The sequence below is a fragment of the Ctenocephalides felis genome, unplaced genomic scaffold (genome assembly GCF_003426905.1).
Source record: "Ctenocephalides felis isolate EL2017-DRISC unplaced genomic scaffold, ASM342690v1 CF-g0.4_SCAFFOLD_00845, whole genome shotgun sequence".
Taxonomy (NCBI): Eukaryota; Metazoa; Arthropoda; class Insecta; order Siphonaptera; family Pulicidae; genus Ctenocephalides; species Ctenocephalides felis.
Window position 1 is genome coordinate 89964309 of NW_020536999.1, and position 11257 is coordinate 89975565.

At 30.5% G+C, this 11257-nt stretch overlaps 1 protein-coding gene across 1 annotated transcript; it reads left to right on the forward strand.

The window, feature by feature from the left end:
• Positions 1-3324: 3324 nt before the first annotated feature.
• Positions 3325-11036, forward strand: LOC113363513 (heterogeneous nuclear ribonucleoprotein 87F-like). Its single transcript, XM_026606007.1, has 4 exons — positions 3325-3474; positions 7740-8527; positions 8597-8920; positions 10661-11036. The coding sequence occupies exons 1-3, from the start codon at positions 3470-3472 to the stop codon at positions 8911-8913; spliced, it is 1110 nt and encodes a 369-aa protein (XP_026461792.1). The 5' UTR covers positions 3325-3469; the 3' UTR covers positions 8914-8920; positions 10661-11036.
• The last annotated feature ends 221 nt before the right edge of the window (positions 11037-11257 follow it).

Consider the following 11257-nt stretch of genomic DNA (forward strand, 5'->3'; position numbering starts at 1 on the left):
TTTGATTCTGAATGCATTAATAAATATAGTACACCTAAGTCTGTTTTTACACGTCTTTTTGTACAACGGTTTTGATATAAACACGGTTTGAAAATTGAATATTTTTAATTTTTTACATGAATTTATTCCATTTAGCCGATTTGAAATTTTATGTACCTAAATTTTATTTGTCAAATTAAATTTTTGCGAAGTATGTTCATATCACAAAAAAGTATTTATGAAAGAAAAGTCTGAAACCATTGATAGTATCGATAGTTTGCGAACACTAGCTTAAGATTTAAGTGAATTCCCCTTTAGCGCGTACAAACAATTTTTACTGGTCAAAGCAAATGTGAATAGCACTAATTTAATTCTTGTTCTCAAAAATTCTTGTTTTTCACCAATTTTAATAGGTTTTAGAGATTAGGAACAAATCACCCATTTTTGTATAAGATCAATGTCTTTTTTTACACGTTTTTTTTTTTACACGGCTTCTTCTGGAACCAATCTCCGTGTAAAAACAGACTTAGGTGTATTTGTGTCTATAAAAACTAATCAGTTATGTTTTCTTTGCCAGTTTATACCTAAAATATATAATAATTAGTATATGGTATCGTTACCCCAAATTCGAGAATAGTATGTGTGTGCATAAGTAATTTTTCATATAGCAAGCTAAGTCTTTTGTCTCAGTATATCAGTATATAAACAGCAATCAATTTTCTGCACATTTTATCAAAAATATACTTTAATTTTACCAATTGTACCCTTCGAAAGATCCTTAACACCTGTCTCACGTATATATTCAACATTTTCACTCAAAATAAAAATTATCACTAAAACTCATAATAAAAAACAATTCTTTACCCGGGTCCCAATTTGATGAATGAGGCATAACTTCTGCTGTCATTATTAAAAACAGCTAAAAGACACTTTTATTATTAAAATGTCAATTTAGTTATTGTATTTATTATAATATTTTCATTTTAATTGGTTATTTTAAAGCACCAGATATGGGACATAAGTATTTTTAGATTAGCCAGAGTTACCTTGTGTAATAGTATAGGAAACAAATATAATAGATTTTGGCATTATTCCAAAATTTCGAAAACGTTTGCAAATTTGAATTTTGGATTTTATTGTATTTTTTTTATTACAAAGTGTTTTAAGGTAATTTGATTGTGAGTTTAGTTGGTGTTGGTTTATTTTTTTTGGATTTTGTAATACACTTAATATTTATGTGAAGGAGGTTATTGATGTTTCGAGTTAATTAATCGGTTTTGTTTCAGTTTTAATTAATAGTTTTGAATATTTCACTCATTATTTATTAATTATTAAGAACGAAAACATTGGGCAGGCGAAAGAGACGATAAATGTCATATAATATGCATGGGGTTGCCAGATGCGAAATATTTTAGAATAGGAAAATGGTAGAAAAATGAATAATATTCATTAACAAAAATGTATTTAAAAAAAAGTATTTAACAGGGCTTAATTTTTATTCACTTTTGTTATCGGTATTATTAATCAATTTAATTAAATGTATTTTGAAAATGCATTTGTGGGTGTTTTATTGTATTGCAAACTAGGTCTTTTGTCTGGGTATGTTGGCCTAAATAATACCAACTAAAACCTCAGTTTATCTCTTGCCTCTTGTCCCCACCGCCGTTTAAACATTACTTTATGGGGGAGGCTCTAGAATTCCACAATCCTCACTTCTAATTAATTTTTTGTCCAAAATTGTGTATGTGTTTTTTTTTTGTATAGCGAAGGAAATGCTTTTATGCATTCCAGACTGGTGTTCTGTCTGGCTATGTCGAACTCAATACCGCCCTGGTATAATACCGACTAAAACCTCCGCTTTGCCCTTGCCTCTGGTCCCCACGAAAACAGCCTTTAGGCATCACTTCGTAGGGGAAGGATCTAGAATGTTATAATTCTTAACTTGTTATAATGAATGTTATAATTCTTAAACATACTCATCATTTAAATGGGCGAAGTCCCATTTGCCCTTTCTCTTTCCATAGAACGCAATTGCGTATGTGTGTGTGCATGTGTTTGTATGTTTGTATGTGTGGGTATATAGTAGTCCAGTAATTTAAGCTAAAATTAGGAAAGAATCTTGGAACTCGAGATACCCAGCTGTAAGCCTGTAAATACTTGTATATTGACACCTACATGTGTATTTACAGACTTACAGCTGGGTGTCTCGAATTCCGAGGTAAACTCACTATAATGACTAGACTATAAGCCAAAAGTTGACTCTACGTCGACGCTTTCTCGAAAATGGCAGCAACGATTTCAGAAATTCACAGTCACAAAGAATTCACAAATTATACTTATTTATCTATGTGTATGGCCATTAATTTTAAGTCATTGTTTATAATCTGACCTAATTATTTCATATTTTCCCAACGTTTTAAGTCATTCTGAATCGTTTGACTCTAAATTTGTAAGTAGTATGTGTGGCTGTTTTGTTTTGTATAACAAACTAGGTTTTTTGTCTGGGTATATTGAACTCAATAAATAATACCAGCTAAAACCTCATTTTACCTTTCTAACTTTGGGCCAAAATCTTGAATCGATTTTGAAAATTTAAATAAACCAACATTTATATAAAGTTGAATGGTTAGTGAATACTATTATAAAATTTCAAAAAAGTTATAGAGCTCTAATTATGTTTATGGTGTATATTGCCCAATAATGTTGTAAATTGTTTAAAAATCCTGTAGCTTGTAAAATAAGGTTGTAGACTACTCTTCTTTTATCTATGGTTGTAGAATTTCTGAAATTGTTAAAAGTTATCTGAAAGTGTTGTAGGTTGTCTAAAAATGTTGTAAGTTATCTCAAAATGTTGTAGATTATCAACATAATATTGCAAATTGTCTATAAATGGTGTATATTGCTCATTTATATTGTAAATTGTCTTCAGAAGTTGTAGTTTGTCTGAAAATGTTGTAGGTTGTCTACAAAAGTGATTGAATTATAAAAGTTTATCAAAATTAGGATTGTACTACATTATATACTATAATTAATCAAATTACGCTATTATTAAATTAAGTCTATCAATTAAAAATTATATGCATTAGTTTCCAATAAAAACGAAAAAAAAATTTCAAAATAAACAACTTCACACTGCTTAAGTCGTTTTCTTTACACGTATCAAAAGGTTCAAGCAATTTTGTGATTTAATTTTTTTTGTGAATTAAATATATAAGTACTTCATATTTAAATATGATTTAAATAACGATTTCTTAAATCCTTTACAAAGTGCAGACAGAACAGACCACATTCCATATATGTCAAATTAGTGTTGCCATATCCAAACCGGCACTGAACGTAGTTCGAGAAGTTGCTGACTTTTGTTCCGTCGCGTAGTAAGCCGAGTTGAACCTGTTTCATTTGTTTACACGTATAAACGGGTTAATAAAATAGTTATAATAATTTAACTAGTGAAATTAGTTTGTTATAAGTGTCTGTAGTTACAAGAAAAATGAAGTGAGTATATATATTCTGTATTAGCAATATATTTCAATAAAGCTTCCTTGTCTTGTTGGCGTTGTTGTGTAGACGCCATTTGGGATAAATTAGATTTTTAATGGATGCAGGAAAATATTAGTGGAGTTTATGTGTAAATTCTAAGGGCGTATAGTTGAAGTCAATTTATTTATTGTTATTTGTATGTTTTTTCGCGTATTTTAAGTTTTAGACAAGATGCTTTGTTGGCTTTAAAACACCGGCGCCATTTTGTTTGTCTAATGAGATACCTTTGTGGAATTTTTATGGGGGCTCCATATTTGGCGAAAACGATATTAAACAAGTCTTATAAAGTCTTAGACCGCTATAATTATGTACTCTGATTATTATTATGCTATAATCATGTACGCTGAATTTTGTATGTCGAATGATTTTCCTTTTATGATATATTTCTCTACAAGTCTACTACAGTAACTAAAGTCTTCCTTTAATAAATAAAACGTTTCAGGTACATATAATATGTTTAGAAACTTGAATGTTTATTTACACGAATCTTGTATGTATATTTGACTCAGACCTTTCATGGGGACTTCAAATTTACTAGAAAGCTGTCTAAGCAAGTCTTGCAAACCTTGTATGAGTTTTTGGATGTTTATTTTGATAGAATCATTTACTCCGAATTTTGTTTGTCATCAGACTTATATTTTCTGGGAGACTATTTTAGTCTTTCATACTAAAGTTCACTAACGTACACAGTTTTACTACTTTTTAGTCTTTCGTTAACAAATGAAACGTAATATTTTAACAAAGTTAAAGTTTTAGTTAACAAATAAACGAAATATATTTGGCTTTACAAGTATTTGATATATTTTCTAATCACTTTACATTTGTAGCATTTTTAGGGAGGGGATTCAAATTTAGATACTAATTTATAGACGCTTTTTTTGATAGAATTATTTACTCTAAATCTTGTTTGTCATCAGACTTATATTCTTAAGAAGGCTACTACTGTCTTTCTTTAATAAATAAAACGTTTTCGATACATAAAATATGTTAAGACAGTCATGAATCTTGTATGATATTTGACTTTATATTTATTCGATATATTTCTTAATCACTTGGCATTTGTAGCATTTTAGGGAGGCTTTAAATTTACTGAAAAGCTAGGCTCTTGTGAAGCGTTGTACTAATTCGTAGATGTTTGTTTAGTAGAATTATACTTTCTAAATCTTGTAAGTCCCGAGTTTTTGGATTTTTATTTTGATAGAATCATTTACTTTGGATTTTGTATGTCAGACTTATATTTTTGAAAGACTACTTTAGTCCTTCAGACTAAAGTGTACAGTTTCACTACTTTTCAGTCTTTCTTTAACAAATGAAACGTTTTAGAGATATCAAAAATGTTTAGACACTCATGAATCTTGTACATATATTTGGCTTTACAAGTATTTGATATATTTTCTAATCTCTTTACTTTTGTAGAATTTTTAGGGGGGCTTCTGATTTACTGAAAAGCTTGGCTCTTGTGAAGGCTTGTACTAATTCATAGATGTTTGTTTTGATAGAATTATTTACTCTGAATCTTGTATGTCATCAGACTTGAATTCTCTGAAAAACTACTACAGTAATTCTTTAGCAAATAAAACGTTGTTGGCACATAAAATGTGTTTAGAAGCTTTTGGCTTTACATTTATATTATATATTTCTCGAAAACTTTCCTTTTGTAGTATTTTTAAGGTGGCTTCAGATTTATTGGAAAGTTCGGCTCTTGTGAAGCTTTGTACTAATTCATAGATGTTTGTTTAGTAGAATTATTCTTTCTGAATCTTGTATGTCCTCAGGCTTGAATTTTCTGGAAGACTATTACAGTCTTTTTTAAATAAGTATATGATTTTAGTCACAAAATGTATTTAGAAACTAATTCTTGATATATTTACATTACTAGAATTTTTATTAGAGCTTCAGATTTACTGAAAGCTTTGCTGAACAAGTTTTTTAATGCGTTGTATGAGTTCTTTCATGTTTTGATAATGATTTACTCTGAATCTTCTATGTCATCAGAATTCTCTAAAAGACTTCTACAGTTTTTCTTCAATAAGTAAAACACATAAAAATATTTAGAAACTCATGGATCTTGTATGTATATTTGACATTGCATTTATTTGATATATATCTCAATCACTTTTTTTTGTATTAGTTCATTTGGTTGCTTAAGATTTACTGAGAAGCTCATCTGGGCAAGTCCTTTAAAGTGTTGTACGAATTCTTAGATATTATTTGTATGCCATTAGGCTTGAATACTCTGGAAGATTACTACAGTCTTTCTTTAACAAATAAAACGTTTTTGGCACATAAGATATGTTTAGAAACTCATGAATCTTGTATGTATAACTGGCTTCACTTGTCGATAACTTCACATTTGTAGAATTTTTATGGGAGCCTCAGATTTGCTGAAAAGCTTTCTAAGCAAGTCTAGTCTCAAATCGTCAAGGCAACTCTTAGTATGAGTTTTTGGATAGAATGATTTACTCTTGTATGCCATCAATTTTGAATTTACTGGTACACTACTATAGTATTTCTTTAATAAGTAAAAGATTTTAGACACTTAAAATATATTTAGAAACTCATGGAAATCGTATGTATATTTGACTTCACATTTATTTGATATATTTCTCAATCACTTTACATTTGTAGAATTTTTATGGGGGCTTTGGGTTTACTAAAAGGCTGTCTAAAGTTATGCAAAGCATTGTACGAGTTCTTGGATGTTTGTTTTGATAGAATTATTTACTCTGAATCGGTCTTGAATTATCTGAAAGACTGCTACAATCTTTCTTTAATAAGTAAAAGATTTTAGACAAATAAAATATATTTAGAAACTCATGAATCTTAATGTACATTTATTTGATGTATTTGACGATCACTTTACATTTGTAGATTTTACATGGGGCTTGTAAATTTAATTCTAAACAAGTCTTGCAAAGCATTGTACAGGTTCTTAGATGTTTGTTTTAATACAGTCATTTACCCTGAACCCTGTATGTCGTCAGACTTGCTTTATATGATACATTTTTTATAAGACTACTAAAGTCTTGGTAAATTGCAAGGCAAGAGAGCTTCCTGAATTATTAAATAACCATCGACCTGACTTATGTGAAGAAATAAATGCAGAAATAAAAAATTTAGCATATCAAATATATTCAGAATCTTATGAACCTTGTTTGTAACTTCTTCGATCATTTTTCCCAAGAACACTTTCAAAATCCTTATTTTCTCACTGTTAGAATGTTCGTATAAAGATTTGTAGATACATATTTTTGATCTAGTCATAAAGACTTGAATTATATATTTATTGTGATTATCTTTTGTTAAGATTGTCAAGATTTTTCTTGATTAGCTGAAAACATTACTAAACAAGTAATAAATACAACAAAGTTGTTAAGCATTGATCAGTTTTCTCATTCTTAGATCTTATTTGCTATAGTTTTATTTTTATTCTTCAAACTGTAAATCTTGTATATATAATTAATATATTTCACGTACCAAATAAAATTTGTCTAAAAAAATTAGCAGTTGTAATAATTATTGAAATTAAAAAAAAAAAAAAAATTGTCTAAAAGCTCCTATAAGTTAAATGTTATTTATTACTTCTCGTGTTGACCATATTTTTGTTTAATTTCCATTGTGAGTCATATAAGTAGATCAGACTTTTTATTTCATATTTTATATTTCCTCTAGAGGCCTCCTTCGGATTTTGGTTTAGTTAATGTTAATATTTATTAATCAAAAATGTGTTTAGAAACTCTTGATAAATTTAAATAAATTACTAGTAACTAATTGTTTGACAGTGTTTTTTGTATTTGATGAATCCTTATTTTTCTCGTATCGATATCTGACAATCTACAGTTTGGGAATTTCTGATCCAGTCTTAGAACCTTAAGATGTATATTTTTATAGATTGAATTGATGTATATTACATGAATAGTTTTGCCTCGAAGTGATTGCAGAATACTCATTTTGATTTATGCATTTATTTCTTCACATAAGTCAGGTCGATGGTTATTTAATAATTCAGGAAGCTATTGTCTTGCAATTTACCAGAGTACATTCAGAAAAACTGTTTGCACACATTTCTTGTATTTCAACACTTGGACTTATAAAATAAGTCTTTATTGTAACTTTGTAAATCTTTTGTTGTTCATTCATTCATTGTAATTATGGTTTTGCATCATTATCTATATACTGCCTCTAATTTTCTCCCTTATCATTTATTCATTTTTTTCTAGACAAGAAGATAAACGCGATAACTACGAGCCAGAGCACTGCCGTAAAATTTTCATCGGCGGCTTGGACTACCGTACCACCGACGACACCTTAAAATCCCACTTCGAACAATGGGGCGAACTTGTAGACGTTGTAGTCATGAAGGATGCCAAAAAGCGCCCACGTGGCTTTGGCTTCGTCACCTACTCTCATTCCAGTATGGTTGATGATGCCCAAAACGCCAGACCTCACAGAATCGATGGCCGAGTTGTTGAAACCAAGAGGGCTGTGCCAAGACAACAAGCTGACAGGAGCGAAGCCAACGCCACCACAAAAAAACTGTTTGTGGGAGGCATCCGGGCTGAGATGGAGGAGAATGACTTGCAAGAGTACTTCAAAAAGTTCGGGCAGATCTATAGCGTCAATATTATAACGGAACGTGATACTGGAAAGAAACGTGGCTTTGCATTTGTTGAATTTGAAGACTATGACACAGTCGATAAGATAGTTTTACAGAAGCACCACGAAGTTTGTGGGAAGCCTATTGATGTTAAGAAGGCTGTATCAAAACAGGACATGATGGAACGTCAAGGTGATCGTCCATCCCGAGGTGGTGGCGGTGGGCGTGGCAACTCTGGTGGACGTGGTGGCAATATGGGAGGCGGTGGTGGTCAAGGAGGCTGGAACGACCGCGGCGGAAACCAAGGTGGCGGCAACTGGGGCGGTAACAGGGGTTATGATAATGATAATTGGGGAGAGCCACCAAGTCCATGGGAGAACAACCCACAAGGAGGCGGTGGAGGTGGATGGGGTAAGGAAAAAATAATTATTGCTAATATAAAATTACCATCAATATCTAAATTTATATATTTTTTTAAAGGAAATCAACCTCCAATGAATAACCAAGGGGGCTACGGTAACCAACAACCTTGGCAACAAGGTCCCAACAATGGGCCAAACAACAATATGGGTGGCAACTACCAACAAGGTTATGGAGGTGGTCCAGTCCGTAACAACTTCCCTTCAAACCGAGCTCAGCCCTATGGTAACTCTGGTGGTTACGGGCAAGGTGGCAATAATATGGGCGGAGGTGGTGGTGGATACCAGAGCTATGGCGGAGGCAATCAAGGAGGCGGTGGTGGATACAGAGGGAACAATATGGGAGGCGGCGGTGGATACCCACAGAGATCATATTAATGACTAGGTTTGTAGAGGAAGATATATTGTTGCATATTTGTGATCAAAATGTGATAATAATGCAGTTAGGTGCAAAACTTTTCCAATTATATGAAAAATTTTAACTTCTCATTAAAGAAAAAAACTAGAATTCTAATTTTAATTAATTATATTTTACAAAGTAGATATACAACAAAGTAAAAATATGTAAATTGAATTATGTTTGTTTTGTATTTTTGATTACTTTTGCACCATTTGAGAAAAATAAGATTTCTCTCATATTTTGATATTTAGTGCAGAGTCTATTTGATTTTTTAAGGGGGTTGTTCCTTTTTTTATTTTTCTTTGTTTCGGTTTTGAGATTTTTTGATATTATGAAAGCTAAAAACCTTAGAATTATTGTAAAAAAAAAACATCTCAATATCTATTTTTTTGACGAAGTTATAGATATATTTATCTCTATATGTATGATCCTCTGAAAGTGTTTTTTTATCGCTCCGCGAGCTATTGTATGCCAGCTGCCTCTTTTTCATTATAATACCTCATGCACATGACCTTTTTAATGTGTCAGCATTTAGTACATTAAATTAAATGGTGTATTTAGTACATTATATTAAAAACTTTAAATACGTTTTTCTCAAATTGAGTTTTTTCAATGCGGTGCCACAAATTAAAAAAAAAACTACAAGTCGGATCGACTTGCATTTTTTTTTAATTTGTTCACCACTGTAATAACTAGTCCCCCTCCTCAAACAACTTGATAACATTACGCAAAAAAAAATTTACGAAGCTTCTCGCCCCAAAAAAGGCCTTTTTTGACACTTTTTTTTAAATAGCTGCCATTTTTTTCCTTCTTGCTTTTTTTCTTTCATTTTGGTAGGGGGACTGGATTCAAACTTCTTCTTCAACGTAGTTTCTTTTTTTTTTGTTTCGGGCGATGCGCAACAGATTTATCTGTGGCACCGCAAAAGAGATCGATTTTGCAAGACCGACTTTGGCGCCCCCTGATTAGAAAATGACGGCGCAAAAAAAAAGAAGAAAATCGCGTAATATCCTATGACTTTGTAATTTTTGTTTAAAAAAAACCGCATGTCTCTATGATAAATACATTTCGAGAAAAACAAAAACAAATATCTTGCATTTTTTGTAACAAAAAAAGAACAACCTCCTTAAGTGGTGGGACAGTTTTGCATCTAACTGCATATATATATTTTTTTTATTAAATTGCTTTAACATCATTAATAGTTAATAACTTTTATATTACTAAAATGAATCTGCAGAAAATATGCCATTGTCTAATTATTTTGATCCACAAGTGTGCAACATTTTATTTGTTCTAGATAGATATTGAGGATTCTTACTTTTTCATCCTCAGTATCTATCACCATTAATTTCATCTATGTTGATATTTCAGCTTGCTTTTTCTAAATTAATGCACAACATTTCTTTAATTTTTTTTTCAGCATCTTTGATTTCTTCTATTTTTTGTTCAGGCATGTAGGTGACTAAAAAAAATCTTTATATAGGCTTTTAAAAACCTTCAGTAAACAAAATTAACGCCTAAAAATTTAAGCACTTATCTGTACTAGTTAATTATTAATAGGTGTTGTCGTAGTTTTGGCCCGTACCTTGCTAAAAATGTGTTTTCTCGATTGAGTCAGGTCGTTAGTGACTTTTTAGCATGGTAAACAAAACAAAAACAAAGAGGCTAGGCTAAAAATGAAGCCCTAGAGTCAATCTAATGATATATTTTTCTATTGGTTTATAGGTTTCAACAGTTAGGGGTAGAAAATAGTCGAAACGAAAATCAGGAGTTAATTTCTGCCGGTCGTTGGATTAATACATACATAGGAGTTGAATGATTGCAAAACTGACGTAAAATTTAATTATAATAATAATTTATAAATATTATATTACTATAGGAATTAGAGTAATTATATGTTTTACTTACAATATATATATTTAGGTATTGACAAGTGTTTAGTGTAAGTTCCGTTTTACTTGTAACCGTGTAAGAAGAGAGGTCATGTTTTTTTTGTATTTTACATTGGATAAGACTAATTACATTATATAATAAAACAACTTGACCCGATAATAAAAGGCTTCTTATTAGTTATGTTAGTTATAAAATTATTTAGGTTTAAGGGACAAATGATAGATAAATAATAAAATATATAATAAAACCATTAGATTAAAGCTAGGGGATTAAATATTTTATTGACAAGGTTTTTTTTTTTGAGGTAATGTAGTTAGTTACATTTTTTTCAACGTATTTTAATAATCACATAATAAAATCATTTTTAATAATTACAGTTTATTACAAATTTATTAAAAAATAGTTTAATTATAATGTCTTTTAAGGTTT